Source organism: Camelus dromedarius, chromosome 10 (genome assembly GCF_036321535.1).
Source record: "Camelus dromedarius isolate mCamDro1 chromosome 10, mCamDro1.pat, whole genome shotgun sequence".
Taxonomy (NCBI): Eukaryota; Metazoa; Chordata; class Mammalia; order Artiodactyla; family Camelidae; genus Camelus; species Camelus dromedarius.
In genome coordinates this window covers 31192029-31214089 of record NC_087445.1, presented here as the reverse complement: position 1 = coordinate 31214089, position 22061 = coordinate 31192029, and the positions used below count along the sequence as shown (strand labels likewise).

The 22061-nt window shown below is 32.7% G+C and overlaps 1 protein-coding gene across 4 annotated transcripts in view; it reads left to right on the top strand.

Moving 5' to 3' along the window:
• JAK2 (Janus kinase 2) overlaps positions 1-22061 on the top strand; it is a 168333-nt gene that overhangs the window by 143401 nt on the left and 2871 nt on the right. For all 4 annotated transcript variants that reach the window (XM_031449763.2, XM_031449762.2, XM_010995238.3 and 1 more), the window contains 14 exons: positions 62-248; positions 983-1110; positions 3661-3795; positions 4888-4975; positions 6421-6548; positions 7339-7477; positions 9104-9255; positions 9407-9557; positions 10300-10436; positions 14811-15000; positions 15608-15732; positions 15905-16077; positions 20319-20436; positions 21928-22041. In XM_031449763.2, coding sequence (XP_031305623.1) covers positions 62-248; positions 983-1110; positions 3661-3795; positions 4888-4975; positions 6421-6548; positions 7339-7477; positions 9104-9255; positions 9407-9557; positions 10300-10436; positions 14811-15000; positions 15608-15732; positions 15905-16077; positions 20319-20436; positions 21928-22041 — 1965 coding nt within the window. The remainder of the gene's footprint in view (positions 1-61; positions 249-982; positions 1111-3660; positions 3796-4887; positions 4976-6420; positions 6549-7338; positions 7478-9103; positions 9256-9406; positions 9558-10299; positions 10437-14810; positions 15001-15607; positions 15733-15904; positions 16078-20318; positions 20437-21927; positions 22042-22061) is intronic.

The window sequence follows — 22061 nt, the reverse complement described above, 5'->3', positions numbered from 1 at the left end:
CAATAATCACTATTATATCCATTGTGATTTTTCCTTCCCTCTATTAAATGATTAAACATAGCGAGAAAATGTCATTGAATATAAGCACTGTTTGATTACAAAAAATGAGAATGGAGAATACAACCTCAGTGGTACTAAGAAGAACTTCAATAATCTTAAAGATCTTTTGAATTGCTACCAGATGGAAACTGTTCGCTCAGACAGTATCATCTTCCAGTTTACTAAATGCTGTCCCCCAAAGCCAAAAGGTAAAATAATTTTCTAGTTATCTTAAAAATATGGTCGTGGATTGTGTATATGGTGGGAGATAGCTTCAGTATATTGATTTCAAAAGAGATAGGAAAGAAGAAGCTCCAAAAACAAATTAATTTTTTCCTCATATTTTGTACAAGCATCCTCTAATAAGATTGTTCAGTTTGGTTTGGGTTGTCTAGAAGTGACTTAAAGTTTTATCATTCTAAAATATTTTTAAAAAGTAATGATTTCTTGGTATCAATAAGTCACTTATTTACTAAATTGAAAGACCTCACTAACAAATTCTCATATGTTCTAAGTAAAAACTTTCAGTCTTTTAAAATTTTAATTTCTTTTATATTATCTTTTAAAATAAAGACAGTAATGTTGGAAGTTCCTTGAAATAATAAGCATATTTAAACTGTTATTAAAATTCCTAAAAATTATATTATTTGAGGAAGGGATTATAATTTTGAATATATAAAATAACTGGTTAGAGTAGGTCAAAGTTAGAGTATATCAATGAATAAACTCCTAAAATAATTTTCTATAAAAAAATGAACAATATGAACAAGAAATTATTAAGCATTTGTTGTATATAGGACACATTTTATTTTATCCCTTTAGAGCAATTTATATCCTCAGTATGTTTTGGTTTTCATATATATACACGCACATACAGACACACAGACACATGCACATATATACACACACATATTTTTTTCATTCTGTCTCTTTTTTTTAACAGATAAATCAAACCTTCTGGTCTTCAGAACCAATGGTATTTCTGATATACCAACCTCACCAACATTACAGAGACATAATAATGTGAACCAAATGGTGTTCCACAAAATCAGAAATGAAGATTTGATGTTTGTAAGTCATTAGATGCTGATTATTGTGTTTTTGTCCTTTTAAAACAACTGTTTTCTTAATTTTCTCCCCCATGTTACATTCATGTGACATTTGGAACTATTTTATTATAACATATATTATAAAAGTTTTCTAGCAGTTCAAATATTTTTGTCTTGTGAAAATGGGATACCAAACTTGAGTTAATTATTTTAAGAATAGAATTGTATTTTCTTCTCAGGAATTAAAAATTTTTTTTATAAATTTTAACTTTTAATTAAAAATTATGTCTTCATCTAAAAGAATATCTTAATTCTCAAGTTCTCGAGGAAGTAAGGGAAGTTCAAAGAAGGTACTGAAAACAAAGAAGTACATAGAGCTGATGTTTGGCTGCAGGACGTTTTGTGGGATCGGGATTAGTCTCACCAATGAAGGGAATTAAGATCTAAAAGCAGTACAAAAAAGGGCCAAGGCCAGGAGTTAATAGTGAGACCATCTCTGAATAAAGCCAGAACCGTCAAGTAAATACATCCTCAGTAAAACAATATACGGATTGTGCAAAATTCACCCACTAGCAAGAAGAGATGAAGAAGAGTGTTGTTTGTTTTAGTTGAGCTCTTAGGTAAAAAAGGTCTCTCCTGAGAATTTGTAATTACAAGCTTTTGAGTTTGGGTTTCTTTATGTCACCAGCAGGGTCTGAGAAAACCCTAAGCCAGTAAGTTGAATTAAAATAACAAGTAGTGCTCCCCTAGTAACACCCTGTGGAGTTTGGCAAAAGCAACTGTGTAATCTTTTTGAAAGAATATACTCTTAACCTTGGCTACCCAAGATTCCCACAGGTAAAATGACTTCAAACATGAGCTTTTAATTGAAAATTTTAAAACAGAGAAATAATACAAGATTAAGCAAAAATCAGAAGACCAAAAAAAATCAAAATTATACTTGAAGAGCTTCATATAACAGACTTTTCAGATAGAGATTATAAAATACGTATACACATACATACATACATATGTGTGTGTGTATGTGTGTGTGTGTGTGTGTGTGTGTGTGTTTAAAAATTAAAAAGGAGTTGAAAACATAGGGAAAAAACAAGACATCATCAAAACAGTCCAAAAAGATTTGGGGGAAAAAAAGATTTCATTGACATGTCGACTGAAATAAAATCACACAATGTGAGAGTTTTGGGTTAAGTTTTATTTGGGGCAAAATGAGGACTATAGCCTGGGAGATAGCATCTCAGAAATCTCTGAGAAACTGTTCAGTATTACATATGATTTCAGTGAAAGGGGCACGTGCAGTCAAGCACATGTTTAGGCAGAGGCTTGCTGTTAGTCACAAGGAACAGATGTCACCATTAATAATTTTAGTCCTTTTCTAGATATGAAGAGACGCAAGATTTGGGGTCATAAAATCTCCTGAAAGTATCTAACTAGCTGAAAGGCTGTTCATCCAGTTTTCCCAGAGCACAGAGCACCTCATTCCTCACCTCCATCCTGAACTCCTTTCAGGGTGTGTTGGAGGTCAGCAGCTGCAGCAACTTGTGATCTAATCCAAGCAGAGTTAGATGGCAAGTGCCAACGTGATTCAATCCTTGTAGAGGCAGATGGCAAGTGCCAATTTTTAGTTAGAAGACATTTTTTAAAAATGGACAAGTTGAAAAAGCAGATTACTCAACAGTTGGAGAATTAGTTGAAAACTAGATCTGCAAATTATTCAAATGCAGCAGATAAGGAGAAAGAAATGGGATTTATGAAAGAGAACTTAGGGGCTTTCAGAGTAGAATGAGAAAGACCAACGGATGTCTAAGTTCCTTAAGAGAACAACAGGCAGAATTATCCAGAATTATAAAGGTATGAATCCTTATGTGAATAAGAAGTAGAGAATTGCCAGGTGACCTGACCAACATTACAAAACTAATAATATTAGAGCTTTAATTTGAACGCAGGCAGCCCTGCTTCAGAGTGCAATGATTCTGTAAGGATATGCAAGAAATACTACTAATACTAGTAGTAGCTAACACTTACCCAACATTTACAATGTTGTAGACTAATGCTTTCTTCTATTTATTCATTTCTTATTCATAACAATCCTATGGAAAAATAGTTATTATTCCCATTCTTCAGATGAAGAAACAGAGATAACTGCAGCGTGGGGAGAGTAAATAGCCTGTACAAGGTCACACAACTAGTAAGTGCTAATAAAGAACAGGTTAGACATTCTGCCTGCACAGACCATACTGTGCTGCCTTTCTGTTGCACTATTAGGAAAGGCAAATGAAGAAAAAGATTCACATGTAAATAAATGAAGGTAAGCACTGACATTATAAAAAGTGATAATTATACTAATTTAGGACGCTTAAGAATAGGATAGAATCGAATTATTCATTAATCCTTGCTTTCTTTTATTACTGTGAAGGAAGCAGAATATAACTAATATAGAGTCTCAAATCTGGGTTTAATTTGTAAAGGAAATATTTGCTCATGGATTTTTAAAAACTGTATGATTGAACATAGTTCCTATTCTTGCATCTTTCTCTGTCTTTATTCATTCTTTCCATTTTTTATTTTAAAGAATGAAAGCCTTGGCCAAGGTACTTTTACAAAAATTTTTAAAGGCGTAAGAAGGGAAGTAGGAGACTACGGTCAACTGCATGAAACAGAAGTTCTTTTAAAAGTTCTGGATAAAGCACATAGAAACTATTCAGAGGTTTGTATATTCTTTGCATAGTTCATGTAGTTTATGATACTTAGAGAGGTGCTCTCATATGCACATAATACATTCATGCATGCAGCTTTACAAAATTGTAATTTTTAAAAATGTATATATATCAAGGACCTTTCTAAGGATGCATTCTGGTGGTGCTAAAAATTATAGAATATTTTTATGATACGTTATTTCCAAACTAATTATTTAGTATTGTATTATGGGTTTTATTGCATCTTTGTATATACTGAGGCAGTGGTTTTTAAACTTGGCTTCCCAGAGCTTCATGGTTTCCACAGATCTCCTCTACAATTTCATCTACTTAAAATTTTTTTTTTGAAAAGCACTGTACTGAGGAACACTCTAGGTGAAATATGGGCATCAACCAGAGATGCTAGCTGGTAGAAACCCAGCTGCCAATTGCCAGAGTCCTGAGCATAGTAGAATATCACCAAATATGATGTAACAAACATTTATGATACTTAAAATGTCTTAAAGGATTTTAGTGGAAAATGATGTGAAACATACAAACTGAAGAGTTGTTCTAATCCAGAACTCCACAGTGTTGGTAATTGTGATCTTCAGTAACCATACCCAGAAGTGCTAGTCAAGTTTAGTCGAGTTAGTGATGTTGATACCATGCCAGTCTACTGACATAGTTGTTACAATATTTTATCTGCACAAAGATTATTCTTAATTCTTTAGAAAGTGTTATTTGAAACTCCCATCCATTTACTGCAGTCCCATATTACTGTCTCTGGTGTCTACCCCTATTTGTACCTCTGATCTCTACTCTTGGTGCTTTGGGTCTTAGCCTGTTTATGTTGCATCATTCATGTTGCCCTTTCTTATTGCTATCTCCTTATACCAAGCTTACTCAGGGGTTTCCTGAGAATGAACTCTATCATCAAGTTTGATGGCAACTGCGAGTCCAAAGAGACCAAAGCACGTTGTAATCTTATCTACAGTTCTGGTGAAAATAGGAGAAAGTACATTTCTCTTATGGCAGACAGTATCTTTCTGAGCTATGAATGCTTATAGACAACAACAAAAAATAATTCTTCTACATCTTTTGTATGTTTTTCTTTTCCTTAGTCTTTCTTTGAAGCAGCAAGCATGATGAGCCAGCTTTCTCACAAACATCTGGTTTTAAATTATGGAGTATGTGTCTGTGGAGAGGAGAGTAAGTAAAACCACTGCCTTCCTTACGTTAATGTCATGCCTTTCTCAGAACATATATTTTTGTTTATATAGAAAATTCAGTTTCAGGATCATAGTTAGATATCAATATAAACTATAATTTAACAGGAGTTAAATATTGTTGAAATAAAAAATATTATAGAACTGTTCAGTTGTATTTTCATAAATAAGGAAACCAGTGAATGAAATTAAAATGCAATAAACCATTTAATATGCCTTATGTTAAAATGCCAGAACAGTGGAGTATTCTAGTAAACAAATATAACCTTTTCTGTTAACCACAGCAATATAGATTATGGCTGGTTCAACATAACATTGATATAGCTGGCATTTCAATATAAATTTATTTGAAGTTATTAAGACAAAGCATATAAATGATATACTGAATTTTAATGGAACTGACAGAAATGACTGGATTTAGATATTAGATACATTCTATCACTAAATTTGACTGTCATAAAAACTCCCAAAGTTTACATTCGGAAAAATCACTTATGTAGTTACTTCTCCATTTTCCATTAGTAATGTGGATTAAATATGCATCCATAGTTAAATAACATTTCTTCATATCTTTGAAAATTGATAATCTTTTGAAAGGCAGTGGTTTTCAAATCTGTTCATAGAGGTGTCTCAGTTATCTCAAGGGGTTGATAAAGGGAGAGTAAATCTAAATGCAGAGTAGAGAGTTCTGCCCCTCACCCCCAACTAGGGTGGTTCTGTGTTTCTCTGATTGATCTCTGATTGATGACATGTCATAGTTTGATTGGCAGGTTTTTTACTTTTATGACACATAAAATAATGGGACATGTGACAGTGGTAGATATGAAATACAGTAGGTCTTATATGCTGCATAAAAAAGTTTTATTAAGCTCTTTTTCATTGTAGCTCCTAGATCTTTTTTCCTCTTTTTTTTTTTTTTTTCTTGGACACTTTCCCTGATGTAAATTTACCTGTAGTCAGTTCTTAATTACTGGCATGTGGATTGTTCTCCACATTAATTATGGGCCATAAAACCTTCATTGCATTTATTTCAGTTACCCAGCAAGGTCCAAAGGCAACTTTTGTTGCTAACAATTGTTATATACCATGTGAAAACTAACCAGTTTTAATACTAGATCAAGCAGAATCACAATTGGGGATTAGAACTACATAATCAATGTGTTATTATATAATTTACAATTATATGTAATATTGTGTGTATATATAATTGTTTAGACTTTTACCTCTTGCTGTTTTAAATAAACTAAAACCTAGAAATACAATGGTGTATAGCTGTTAAGCTTTCTTTAAATTAGTGAATTTTATGTAGTTTAATCTCTTTACCTATAATACATATAACTATAAATATATTTATAAAAGTTTAATAAATTATATACTTTTTATTGTATTGTACTTGAGCCTTACTATTATCATTATATTTTAACACAGATATTCTGGTTCAGGAGTTTGTAAAATTTGGATCACTAGATACATATCTGAAAAAGAATAAAAATTCTATAAATATATTATGGAAACTTGAAGTGGCTAAACAGTTGGCGTGGGCCATGCATTTTCTAGTAAGTAATTAGTATATTCTTTTATCAACTATTGTTTTAGCCTATGAAGCAATGTAGAAGGGATTTTGACCTGGGAGCAAGAAATCTGTAAATGAATGCTAAGTCATTTAAAATAATTTGTGTTAGTTGATGAAAGGGATTATTTTAGGTATATATTTATTTATGTAAAATCAAGTTTGAAAGAAATAGTTTTGGCATCCCACCAGTCTTTTTAGAACTGCTGATGCTGATGGACAGTCTGTAGTTTGTGTCGCTTGGTTTTAGAGAATTAAAACAAAAATTTTGCAGAAACATGTTGTGCTAACTATGGGTAGCAGAAAAATCCCTACAGAAAATACCTTGTTATGGTGTTTGTGGGCAATTGGACGTTATGTCCATGGAGAAAGCAATGTTGCTAGAGAAGCAGAATATCACAGGGCCAGCCAGTGATCAGACCTTCCAGTGTACACCTATGTCCTGCTGTGAAGAGAAACAGAATTTCTTGCTGTTAGCTACCATCTAGGAATACATACTGTTTAAAACCTCAGCTTAATAAAGTGAAGTGGCATTAGGTGGTTTTTAAAAGTATTCATTTCATCATGGGTATAGAATTAAAATGTAAAACAGGAAGCACAGTGCTGGCATAAAATTTTCTTTATTATCTCAAAGCGTGCCTCCAAATTAATGTTTATTATTTTATACTGTCTTATTTATTTTTCTTTTTTTATATCCACTTCGGGGCCTTGAACATGTTAAGTGCTCAAATATTTGTTGATTAATGTTTGAATATATGTGCATTTTACTTTAATAGGAAGAAAAAACCCTTATTCATGGAAATGTGTGTGCCAAAAATATTCTTCTTATCAGAGAAGAAGACAGGAAGACAGGAAATCCTCCTTTCATCAAACTTAGTGATCCTGGCATTAGTATTACAGTTTTGCCAAAGGACAGTAAGTTCTACAGGGATTGAATTTAACTTTTTAAGCTTTACTTGGAAAGTGGCATAAAGCATGCATTACTTTTTCTCAAATTCTGTTTTATTGACATGTTCTTGGTTAATAGTAAAATTTAGCAACCATTTTTAGCAATCTAAATTAAGGTTTAGTTACATTCCTAGTCTGTTCTATTTCTCCTTTCTTATAAGCATGTTACTATGGACGTTAAGATGATTTTTTAAAACAGTTTTAATCCCTAATTATTTATGGAATGTCTGATTTTATCCAGCATTATGTGAAATTTTTTAATATCATTCTTTGAGTCACAAACTTTCTAAATTTTTCTCCCCTTTAGCCACTAAATAAAAATTTGAAAAGATATTATCTAGCTTGAAATTTTATTTAATTATTCAACTAATTCTGACTTTTTAAACCTTTTTAAAAAAACTTTTGATAACCTTCTACTTAACACAATTAAAATAAAAATTTCAGTTAAATAATCGAAAGGAGTTTTTTAGGTCTAAATAGTGTCATAATTCTATTCCGTTACATTAGCTAATTTCTCTAATTGAATGTTTTAAATTTAGAATCCAAATTGATCAACTTTTGTACATTAATACCTGGTATCCTGTTTGAACCAATGGTACTGAAATTTGCTGCCTTTATATGACAGTGAGGACAGAGACTATAGGGCAGATAATGTTACAAGATCTTAGATCCGGTACTCAGGGAAATTCTACCCTTTGGAATCGGAGGTGAAGAAATAGAATATATATATTCACATGGTGAGGAAGAAAGGACTCTGTACTCTTTAATCTCTTAATTATACAGCAAAAATATTCACATTGCTTTACCAAAATACACCAAAAGATACAACAGTTAATCCTTCACTCTTATTTATTTGTCTGTCTGTCTGTGTGTCTGTCTGTCTCTCTATCTATGCCAGAATACTAGAGGGTAATGTTAAAGTGGTCCTCCTTTTTGAGTACTATTTTTCTGATGGGATCAAAGACCACAAAAACTGGGAAATTCCATGATCTGAGCAGAGCCTACCTATACCAATTCCATACTCAGAACATCTTGGTATAATTTAGTCATACATCTTCCTGTTGGTCCTTAGTTTTTCATCTACAAGTTACAATACCCACTGCTATTCAGTCATTAGTACAGCTCAGAATGATGTTAACATTACCTTTACTGCTTACACATTGTAAAGAAATACAAGAAAAATCAAGAATACAAAAGAAATACAGAATTTGGGACAAATTTTATGGAAAAAAGTTTTTTTGGAATATACAATTATTAGTTAGGGGTAGAGAGAGTAGGGTATTAATTGAGACCCTATGGCTTAATGAAAACTTTAGTCAATCCAGGATTCATTGTACAGGGTTCTAATTCTGTCTAATGCTACTAACAAAGTATGTGAAATTGCTCAATCTTTATGGGTTTCAATATTGTCACTGTTAAAGCTGAGACATTACACGATCTCAAAGGTCCTTTCTGGCTCTTAAGCATGTGCACATGTGTGCACACGTACACAATCCCTTGGTTATTCAAATTAGTGTGAAAATTATTTATGTATATAAGAGTTGTTTATTTGTGGGAACTATTTAACCATATTTTGTTCCTATCATTTAAAAGTTCTGCAGGAGAGAATACCATGGGTACCACCTGAATGCATTGAAAATCCTAAAAATCTAAACTTAGCAACAGACAAATGGAGTTTTGGTACCACTTTGTGGGAAATCTGCAGTGGAGGAGATAAGCCTCTGAGTGCTTTGGATTCTCAAAGAGTAAGTTTCTATCAGTGGTGAAGTTGGAATTACTCTGTGATCCTTGATAGTTCTTTTGCATGATTTGATATTCTTTAGCCCGTCTTATGTTAGAAAGAAGGTTGATGTGACATTCATAATTTATTCTCAATGTGTGGTTCTTTAATTATAGAAGCTACAATTTTATGAAGATAGGCACCAACTTCCTGCACCAAAGTGGACAGAATTAGCAAATCTTATTAATAATTGTATGGATTATGAACCAGATTTTAGACCTTCTTTCAGAGCCATCATTCGAGATCTTAACAGTTTGTTTACTCCAGGTATGTGTTGATGGAGCAATCCTAATGATTCTCCAGCTTTCTAACTTTGTTGTACTTAGTAAATCTTTACTAATTTTGTAATCCCTTCTGGAAAGTTCCCTGATATCTTTTAGACTTTAATTTCTTACATTCATATGACTTTTCTTATTTTATATGTATTCTGATCTCCCAGATTGAGCAGTCTCGCCATTTTTAAAAAAGGCTTTTTTCCTTCTAATAACTTCATGTTGGTTTGCCACTTAGTACATAATATACTATAGAAGTTTATTTGGCTTATTTGACTTTTTAAAAACAATTCTATTTTTTTAACTAGTTCTCTATAATTTATAACTGATTGATTTTCTAACATGACGTAGATTTGTTTTTGTTTGTCCTCCTCACCTTTAAAATACGTAGCTAAATATACATTTGTCTGACTCATAAGTATTTTCTGTTCCAATATTACTTGCCATTCTCATCATAAAAATCAGAATATAATCTTACTTTATAAATATTAAAACTATCTATTTTGGAAAGTAATCATTTATCCTTTGCAAAAAATCTTTATTGAAAACCTGTCAGATTGTGGGTTATAATTAAAAGCTTTCATTAACATAATCTAAACTATTGGAGTTGCCATGTATCAGTTTGTATTTAATATTTCTAACTCATTCTGATTATTTTGGTCAGCTTGCATGCATATCATTTTAACCCAGAGAATGTGTTTGCCAGGTTATGGTAGTATTATTCTTTGTTTCTACAGATTATGAACTATTAACAGAAAATGACATGTTACCAAATATGAGGATAGGTGCCCTAGGGTTTTCTGGTGCTTTTGAAGACCGAGACCCTACACAATTTGAAGAGAGACACTTGAAATTTCTACAGCAACTTGGCAAGGTAAGATGTCAGAAGATTTTTAAATAGTTAATCGTAAAACATTTTATTTAGGGGAGAAAAAGGGCTTTTGAAATTATCTAAAATTCACTTTCCACAAAATTTTGAGGAGTGTTTGTAGAAAAAAGGTTTAATTGTCAGGTGTTGGAGAAATGCTGTGTTAAGTAAACTACTGTCTTTGCTGAAGAACTTCTCAGACCCTTTAGCATGTAATATGCATTGAACATCTTCAAGAGGAAGATAATTTAGGCAGTATTTTTCCCAAATAATTTGACCAAGGGACTCTTTTTTGGTAGAGTGCGCTGTAGTTATGAGTTAGAGAAAGGAACAGTTAAGCCTTTTCTCTCACCTCCATTTTTAGTTGTCTCAGGGAGAAATAATCTGATTGTTCAGAGTCCAGATATTAACTGGACTATGTTTACTAGCAGACAGAGTCTCTCTCTGCTGAAAGGTCACACAGTCATGCATAGCCTATATATTTTAAGTAAGACCAGAAAAGGATTAGTTCTTGGCATGTCCAATCATAGTGGTAAGCTTGCTTTCTTTCTCTAAGCATGCTAGCATTGGGTTCTGTACCATGTGGCCTTCTGAATTGGATTTTGGCATGTACATTATGGAGGCCTCACTTAGGTCTTTAATCTGAGCTCAGTGTTCTGATTCAGCTTTACCAGAGCTAAACATTGGTTATATTATGTATTAGCTTAGTTATATTCATATTTTGCTGTTTTTCCTTGTTTGTAAAACATTCTCAGAAATGTTTCAAAGAGTGTAGCAATGGCAAAAAAAAAAAAATAGTCCAGGTATTTAGGTGTATCTGTTGCTGTACAACAATTTACCCTAAAATTAACAGCTGAAAACAACAAACATTTGTTAATCACCTAAGGCTAGGCGAGTCCGGAATCTGGGAACAACTTAACTGAGTGGTTCTAGATCACAGTCTCTCACAAGATTGCAATCAAGGTGTCAGCCAGGTCTTGCAGTGTCATCTGAAGCCTTGACTAGGGGTAGATTTACTTCCAAGCTTACATGGCTATTGAGAGGCCTCAGAATATCTCCTTCCAAGCTCACTTTCGTGGGCTTCTCCATAGGCCACCTCACAACATGGGAGCTGAGAGCAAACATTCAAGATCGAAGTGATAGTCTTTTTTGTATCCTAATCTCAGGAGTGGCATCTTATCACTTCTGCCATATTCTATTCATTATAAATGAATGAATCCAGCCTACACTCAAGGGGAGGGGGTTATAAAAGAGCTTGAATGTCAGAGTGTAGAGAACATTGGGAAATAATCATAGAAGCTGTCAACCACACTGGGTGACCTTGGCCATAATTCTATGTTGATAGCATCAATTTCTTGGTAGTATGCAATTGTCCAAAATTTATTAGTCCTTTTGTCCCTTCCTTGCAAAATTATCTGTTGACATCTCATAGAAAGTATTCTCTAGAACAGTTTGGGAAGTGATGTTCACACTTAAAGAGTAACCTGTTCATTTCACAGTGAGAAAAATTAAGGTCCAGAGAAGTTAAGTAGGTTGCCTATGATCAAACAGCTAGTATTAGCAGGTATGAGACGAGATCCTTTCCCTATTCCTATTTCCATGCTTTTTCTACTCACATATGTACTTGATTTTGTTTGTGTGAGTATGCTTCAGTTGCATGATCATTTTCTGTTATCTTTTTGGGGCAAATCATATGATGTTAAGACAAAGAAAGTAATTTTTTAATTCCCACTCAGGGCTCAAATTGCAAACAATAAATTGTTTACAAAAAAGGAAGGAATTAGTATAATATGATTTATTCATGGGGTTGAATACATTGAATACATCTTGATTCATGTTAGTTGTATGCAGATATTTTCATGACCAAAACCACTAGTATTAAAGTAGTAACATAGTCACTAGTCACAAAATCATGAAAACCTTAAGCTATTTTCTCTGTGATTCTGAATAAGCCATTTAATTTCTCTAGCCCTTAGATTTGGCCTTTAATGAGTTTCATTATATCTCCCAGAAAATTTTTTGGTAGACTGTAGAGAAAGTTTCAGGAAATAAAATCCAACTCATTTGAAGTAAATGGCAACAATCTAGATAATCTTCATTATCTTCAATTGATATGGCTATTTTAAATACACATTTTAATTTTCTTCTTGTACTTTTATCCTTTCTCAGTTTTTAATATGATGTGAATATATGAACATTTATATGATTAAGGGTGTTTTCTAGGAAAAAAGTATTTCAAATTCCAAAATCCAAAGTGAAAAACCATCATTCACTTTTAGAGTTAGAAATTTTTAAATCAGTAGATGAAAATCCAGTGGGCAATTTAGGAACCAGGAGTCTTTGGGAGGGTCTGAATTACGTTCAGATTTTAAGTTTTCTCCCCCCCCAAATAATGTGATTTTAATATACAAATATCTGAGTCTCACACTAAGTGCCAGGTGCTTCACTGGTCACTGGATGTGGGGCATAGTAATTGCCTCTGTAAAGTTTGCAACTTAATTGGAGGAGGTGAATAGCAAACTAACAATTATTAGAACGGTGTGATGAAGTAAACCCAATTATCTTCCCCCTCAAAAAAAAAGCAGTATGATAAATATATGCTCTATTTAAATTTCACACTGATTACAGTTTCTAAGATTTTCATATGATGTGAATTGGTGCAAATGTCAGCATTATGATTATTCATGTACAAGCATACCTTAGAGAGATTGCGAGTTTACTCCCAGACTACCAAAAAAAAAGCAAATACCACAAAAAATAAGTCACACAAAATTTTTGGTTTCCCAGTGCATATAACAGCTATGTTTACATTATACTGTGGTCTCTTAAGTGTACAAATAGTGTTATGTTTAAAAAATATACTTAGCTTTATGAAAAATACTTTCTTGCTAAAAAATGCTACCCATCTTCTAGCCTTCAGCGAGTTGTAATCTTTTTGCTGGTGGAAGGTCTTGCGTCGACATTGATGGCTGTTGACTGATCAGGGTGATGGCTGCTAAAAGTTAGGGTGGTTGTGGCAATTTCTTAAAAGAAGACAGCAATGAAGTTTGCTGTATGGGTTGATCTTTTATATAAGAATGTTATAAAATTATTTTTAGGAATGTTATCTGGCATTATTAGAGTATGTTTCTATTTTGAGAGAATTTCTTATTCTTTATATAACCCTAAAGACTCATTAATTTGGACTTAACTAATTCAATATTTGTAGTTATTCACACTCAGCTAGATTTATGTATGTAAATCACATCCTTAAAATATGTTTTATAAAAGAATTAATACCTAGGCATATTAGTCTACCTATATTCACAAATGGTAGTTACTTAGAAAAATTAACTTTAACTTTATAAAACTACCCTTTGGTAGTTAACACCCTGATTTACTGTTCACTTATTCAGACTACTCTTATTTAGTTTAAATTTCTGATTTTTTCCATTATTTTCTAAAAATAAGTGATGAATATTTGAAGTTCCTTAAATTAAACATACTTATAGTTTTGTCCGCGTGTACATTATTAGATAGTTAATCAAAATGGTGTACGTCTTTGTTATTCAAGTATTTCTTTATTAAATGTACTCTTTCGTGGTACTTGCATATGGCCACCTTCTCACTGTGTTGCCTCACATGGTAGAGAGCGCTGGTATCTCTTCCTCTTATGTCAGTTCTTTTGTTTTGGGGTTTTTTTTGGGGTGGGGGTAATTAGGTTGGTTTATTTATTTGTTTATTTGTTTAGTTAGTTACTTATTTAGTGGAGGTACTGGGGATTGAACCCAGGACCTTGTGCATGCTAGGCATGCACTCTGCCACTGAGTTATACCCTTCACCCTCTTCCTCTTTAGAGGCACCAGCCCTACTGGATTATAAGCCCTTACCCTTATGACCTCATTTAACCTTTATGACCTCTTCACAGGCTCTCTCCAAATAGGCTCATGTTGGGGGTTAGAGCTTTATCATATGAACTGAGGGAGGGGGCATGGACATTCAGTCTATAAAGGACCCTTATTCCGTACAGCTCACTGACAGTGGTATCAAAGGGTATATTGTGAAGCAGCACAGTTCTTCCTGGAAGTTAGAAATAGAAATTTAGAAATCCCTGGTATGTCCCTTGCCTTATCTTAAAAGTTAATGTTTATGATTTGTTTAAATGCTTTTTGAAGTTGTTTGTATTTCAGCCTGTAATTCCTTTTGAAGAAATTAAATATATAGGTTTACTACTCACCTATTGCAATATTATTTCCTTTTCTAGTTCTGAAAGTTGTCTAATGTGAGTTTAGAAATACATCTACTAATTCTAGCTACTGAAAATTGCCTGTGTAATTAGAATTTATTAATAATTTATCTACAAAACTTGAGATTTCTGTCTTAATGTGATGTGTTGTTTAGGGTAATTTTGGGAGTGTGGAGATGTGCCGGTATGACCCTCTACAAGACAATACTGGGGAGGTGGTAGCTGTTAAAAAGCTCCAGCACAGTACTGAAGAGCACCTCAGAGACTTTGAAAGGGAAATTGAAATCCTTAAATCCTTGCAGCATGACAACATTGTAAAGTACAAGGGAGTGTGCTACAGTGCTGGTAGGTTGCCCTTTGAAACCTATTTTGAAATCACAGTATGTCTTTGGCATCCTGAGTAATAGAAACAAACATATGATGCCTCAAGATCCAGACTTAGAATATTCCAGTGCCCAGAGAAAGAAGCATTCTGTATGATTGGAGATTTTGCTTTGTGGTAGTAAGGTATAACTACAGGAAGTCCTTGGCTACTTGGTTAATTATTCTCTTCACTGAGGATGGTGGTTACTTTCCTTGCTTAAGCTTACCCAAGGGAATATCATTTCTAAAGAAACAAATTGTCTTTGCTCATATTTTCTATGAGAATATTATTTTTAAATTAGATGCTTTTTCAGTATAGATGAGGAAAAAGGAAGTCTTCTCATTAGCTTATTCTGGTTTGCTTAAGGATTAGATAAGACTAAAACGTAACTATTTTTGAAGATTCTTTTAGAACTTACTGCTTCAAGAAGTCTGTTCTTAACTACTACATCACCTTTATAATCAGGTTTTGTCATTTTAGATTCAGATTTTGTATATCTTTAAGACATTTCTGTATGGTTGTTTTCTAATATTTAATCAACAAAGTATGGCACAGTGAAACATTATATTCTCATTTGTTTGCTAATAGGCCGGCGTAATCTAAGATTAATTATGGAATATTTACCATATGGAAGTTTACGAGAGTATCTCCAAAAACATAAAGAACGGATAGATCATAAAAAACTTCTGCAGTACACATCTCAGATATGCAAGGTACCTAATATCCTGGTTATTTGTTGTAGATGAAGAGAGCATGTTGAAATAATTGTTAAGAAATCCTTTAGAGTTCTTTTTAGATAATGAAGGGAGTGGACAGACATAAGACCACTTAAATTATTTATGTTCATAAAGCTAGCTGAAAGAAAAATATTATTTTTATCCATAGGGCATGGAATATCTTGGTACAAAAAGGTATATCCACAGAGATCTGGCAACAAGGAATATATTGGTGGAGAATGAAAACAGAGTTAAAATAGGAGATTTTGGTTTAACCAAAGTCTTGCCACAAGACAAAGAATACTACAAGGTGAAAGAACCTGGTGAAAGTCCTATATTCTGGTGAGTATATTTTAGTACAATAAAATGAAGTTTTAGAGCACAAACTTCAAACTTTATTTTTATGACTTTTTTATTTTTTATTTTTATTACTTATTACTACTAGTTTGTCATTTATATATTTATAATAACAATAATCATTGAAGTTACTTTGTGTGTTTTCTTCTAGGAACTTTTATGGCTTTAGATCATACATTCAAGTGGTTAATCTATTTTGAGTTAATTTTTGTATATGGTGTAAGATAGTGGTCTAATTTCATTCTTGCATGTGTCTGTCCAGTTTTCTCAATATCATTTATTGAAGAGACTTCCTTTCTCCTTTGTAGGTTCTTTGTTCCATTGTTGTTAGTTAATTGTCTGTATATGTGTGGATTTATTTCTGGGCTCTCAGTTCTGTTCCAGTGATCTGAGTATCTATTTTTGTGCCAGTACTAACCTGTTCTGATTATTATAGCTCTGCAGTATAGCTTAAAATCAGGGAGCATGATACCTTGAGGTTTGTTGTTCTTTCTCAAGGTTGTTCTCTTTCTCAAAGTATTTCTTGTAGTTTAGTACAGATTTTAGAATTTGTTCTAGTTCTGTGTAAAATGCCATTGGAATTTTGGTAAGAATTACATTAAATCTGTAGATTGCTTTGAGTAGTATGGACATTTTAACAATATTAATCCTTTCAATCCATGAGCATAGAATACCTTCTTATTTAATTGTGCCTTCTTCAATTTATTTTATCAGTGACAGAAAAGGGGAAGGGCATTCCATGAGGAGGATGACAAGAACAAGAGATCAGAGGGGTTGTGAGTGAATGGTAATACCACAGAACAAACAAGCAGTAACTGGGGCTAGAAAGTCCTGTGTGCCATGTTAATGAGTTTAGATTTTATTAATTAGACAGTGTGTAGGTGGAAAATTGGAGGCTTTATCCAGGAGAATAGCATGGTAAGATTCATGTTTTAAGAAAATAGCTTTACTTGTGGTGGAGAACAGCAGTTTTCAAAGTGTGGGGGCCTCTGATACCTTCTTTTAGGGAGTCTGTGAGGTCAGAAGTATTTTCATAACAATTCTAAGATGTCATTTGCCTTTTTCACTCATTTTTCATGAGCAAAGAGTGGAATTTTCCATAGGCTCTAAAATTTGTCTTCTACAACCTGTGTCCATCAACAGATGAATGGATAAAGGAGATGTGGTGTGTATATAGACATATACATACATATACATACATACACAATAGAATACTACCCAGCTATAAAAAAAAAAAGAATGAAATTTTGCCATTTGCAGCAACATGGATGGACTTGGAGGGCTTTATGGTAAATGAATTAAGTCAGACAGAGAAAGACAAATACTGTATGATATCACTTATATGTGGAATCTAATAAAATACAATAAACTAGTGAATATAACAAAAAAAAAAGAAGCAGACTCACAGATACAGAGAACAAACCAGTGGTTGCCAGTGGGGTGGGAGGGGCACAATAGGGGTGGGAGAGTGGGACGTACAAACTATTGGGTATAAGATAGGCTACAAGGATGTATTGTACAACATGGGGAATAGAGCCAATATTTTGTAATAACTGTAAATGGAGTGTAACCTTCAAAAACCATAGAAAAATAATTTTTAAAAACACAAAAAGGTATGTCTTTTATTAAACTACCATTAAAGAAACTTGCAAAAATGTAAAATACAATGGTCTTCTCAAAATTTTTTGTTTTGGAAAATAGTTATTTTTTATAAACATGTTATTTATGTTAACATTACTGGGTTTGTTATTTTTAGTGAAATAATGCTTTTACATTTCTTGAGTTTTTATATGTAATATGTTAAATATTGGTACATATAACCCACATAAACAAAAGCTTTGGGGGCATTTCAGTCATTTTTAAGAGTGTGTAGGGGCCTCAGACCAAAAGTTTTGAGAATTAGATGTATAGAGGGACATTGTATTCAGGAGAGGCTAACAAGCAGAGAGGAAACTAGTTAGGCAAATTTTGCAGGAATCTAGGTCATTGCTTTTGAAACCCTTTGTTCATATATATCCATTAAAATATTTCAATACAATATTTTAAGATAACATCTTTTCATGTTTTAAATGCATGATTTAAATATGGCAAACCTTTGCGCTGCCTCAAAGATTGAGTCATGTAATGAAGAATGTCCTTTATACAGCTTGTTTGGCAGTGCCAGTCCTCATAAACACATTACGCTTAATTTCCAGCAGAAAAAGTCTTACTTCATTTTGCAATTCAAGTAAGTATATCATGAAATATTATTTAAAAATATATATACATTGCAGAACACATGTGCTGAGGCATATTTATAATGGAGCTAACAAAGCACATTCACCAGAGTGCCTTCCTTCCAGGATTCCTTCTTTTTAAATTTTAAATACCACTTTCATATTCCTAATTTTATATTCTTTGTCATAAAGAAATCCCCCAAATTATATAAGGTTTTGGACCCTATGTTTCTCCCTGCATATCTGGTAAGTTTAATCACAGGGGCAATCAGGATAAGCTTAAGATGATAAATATCTAGTATAATTTTTATAATTAAGTTATAAAAATAAGACAAATCACTTCTCATTACTTAATTTCCAATAAATAATACAGAATAAAATGTAGCTAAGATTATAATTTATGAAGTAAGGCATATGGTAAATGGCCTGGTATTCCTTCAGTAAATGTTTTAGGGGAGAAGTACGTATTGAACTCTGATGCTTGACTTTGGGGAATCACTAATAAGAAGCTTGCATAAAAATCAGAAATAACATCATTTTCATCATGAACAGAATTTTCTTATGTATTTAATGAAAAAGAAAGCTATATGCTGCTAACAACCATCAGATGGAGAGTTGGCATATAGTTTTATTTTTATATTAGCAAGTAAAAGTATTAAATGTTTTATATAATGAAATGAGGTTAATTTTTGTATATATATTTCAGAATATGAGTTGATAAAATAGATTTTTAGCTAACTTATTGAATAATGTACATTAAATCTAAAGTCTGAAAAAGTCACATGTAATTTTTATCCATAGGATTTAGCCATCGTGTCTTTTAAAAAATACAGTTTCATTTAAAAGAATCTTTGTCACCTGTATTTGTTGTTCAAATGTGGTCTTTGTTTTAGTTAATAGCATGTTCTAGGGGTTGTTTTGAAGGAGAGATTAAATTTATATAATTCATATTTTAAATCTCAGTCTAAAACAGATCTTTTTCACCATCCTCTATAACAAGGATGAATTTAGCAATGTAACCATGTTATTCATAATCCATTGGCCAAAATTCTCCCTTGGTTAATGTTGATAGCTTCAGTAGATGATGACATCATTTTCCCATGACTTTCTATTTTCTGTGCTCCCTCTTATAATCACCTCCTTTCAGATCAACAGGTTATTTCTTTTATATGTTAATAGTTTCAAGTCTTACTTCCAGTTTAAAAGCCGCTTTTTCCTCTAGGATACTTATCTGGATTCATTTTAAGCTTAACTTGGAAAGAGCAGGTTATTTTTCAGTTCTTAGAAGATACTTTGCATTTACCTCTGGTGTTACCCTGCTATTACTGAGACAAAAATTAAATTTTTTGAATTTTAGTTATCTTTGTATGTTGGAGGTTCCCAAGACCACCCTCAGGTTTGCTGATTCACTAGGAGGACTCTTAGGAATCGGCATACCATTGTATTTGTGGCTGTGACTCATGACAGGGAAAGGATACAAAGCAAAATCAGCAAAGGGAAAAGGCATCTGGGGCAAAGCCTGGAGGAAACCAAACACAAGCTTCCAAGTGTCCTCTCCCAGTAAAGTTGTATGGGACACACTTAATTCCCCCAGAAGTAAATTGTGACTATATGTGTGAAATGTCACCTACTAAGGAAGCTTGTTAGAGACTCGGTGCTAACAGTTTTTATTGAGACTGGTCATACGGGTGTCCTCTGCCTGGCACTTACCCAAATTCCAGACTCCCAGAAGGAAAGCAGGTGTTCAGCATAAACCATATTTTTTGCAGAAGCAGTTTAGGTACAGTGAGCCACTTTTACCATTTAGGGAATTGCAGAAACCCGACTGAAATCTTGAGTTCCCAGGTACCAGCCAAGTGTCAGCATGGCAAACAGACCTTTTTGAGGATAGCAGCCTCAGGCCTATTATGTTAAATCTTTTCTCTACACCTTGGTTTTTTTTAATCCAGTGATTTGCAGGTAAAATCAAGAATTTGCACATCAAGTAACTGTCTTTTAAATATATTACAGGTATGCACCAGAATCACTGACAGAGAGCAAGTTTTCTGTGGCTTCAGATGTTTGGAGCTTTGGAGTGGTTCTGTATGAACTTTTCACATATATTGAGAAAAGTAAAAGCCCACCAGCGGTCAGTTTGTTTTTTACTTACTTTCAATTTTTTTTTTTTTTAACACGAGAAGAGCTTCTTCCAAAGAATAATAGTAAGCTTAGGGTTATTTTAGGGCCTCCTATTGCTTATTTGTCAGACAGCATCCAACAAATTAACCCTAAATTTATTAATTAAATTACCTTGAATTTTTTAAAAAGTGGGGATTTGAGTACTATTTAGTATATTCTCTTAATACTATTTTTATTAAGTCCAATAAACTCATCCATTCTAGGAATTATTGCAAAAGTTAAACCTTTTAAAGTAATATTTTTTTCTGCTTGTAGTTGTTTTTTTTTTTTTTTTAACATGGGAAAGCATGAGAAAGAAAATAAAAATCATCTCTAATTCAGCTACCACTTTACATTGTGGTATGTTTTCTTCCAGGCTTCATTTAATTTTATATGTAAAAGTGAAATTTTATTAAAAAGATTTCTTTTATAAAATAAAAGGTCATACTTTACAGTTTGCTATCCTGCTTTTTCACTATGTATTATAGCATGATATTTTCCTATATTGGTAAATACTTACTGCAAATATGACTTGTAAATTCTTGGTAGCTTTCTTTATCATAAGGATATAATTGCTGGACAATCATTTTTCAGTCTCCTAAGTAACACTTCATTGAACATAGTAGACATCCTTATACATATTTATCTCTTGTTATCACCTTAGAGTAAAAGTATAATTATAGGTGAAAGGTTATGAATGCTTTTTAAAATCCTTTAAGGATTTTGATTATTTCAAAATGTTTTCCAGGAAAGCTGTACTAGATTACACTCTCAGAGGCCGTGCATAGGGCTTTATATTTTATCATTTGCAGTTTTGCCAAGTTGATAGGAGAGAAATTATATCTATTTGATTTTAATTTGCATTTCTGCTATCAGTATCATTTATATATTTATTGGGTATTTAGGGTGAGTATGTGTGTGGGCATTGTTTCCTTTGCTCATTTTTATATTTTCTTACCATATATAAGAGCTCTCTATATTTAAATAAATGATGTGTTCATTGTAAATATTTCTCTAGCTCATGGTTCAGACTTTAGTTTTATGGATATTAAACATATGTATGTTTTCTCTCCATTGCATTTATGCTTAAGTATTCATTCTGCAGTTTCTTTTTATTATGTCTTCTTTTACACTCAACTTTTTATTTCAGCTGAGATGTAATATGATGTGTTAAGACAAAGTAAATATATTTTTTTAGTTCACTTGAGCCCTTCTCAGGGAATTTGTATTGAGTGTATACAGTTATGGAAATTGTGTTATAGAGGTTCCACATTTAATATTCTTCTGAAATATGACTGAAAAGGAAGTTTCTAAAGTTAAAAGTCTGTTTTTAAAAAGTTTCAAACATATAAGGAAACATACATATACAGAATTTTTCCCATTTACTGGAAGAAGTTGAGAAAGAATTTGTCAAATTAAAGGTCCCAAAAATGTGTCATTGAAAAGTGGGTTTGTGTTTCAGGAATTTATGCGTATGATTGGCAATGACAAACAAGGACAGATGATTGTGTTTCATTTGATAGAACTTCTGAAGAATAATGGAAGATTACCAAGACCAGATGGATGCCCAGACGAGGTAACAAAATTTTTTTATCC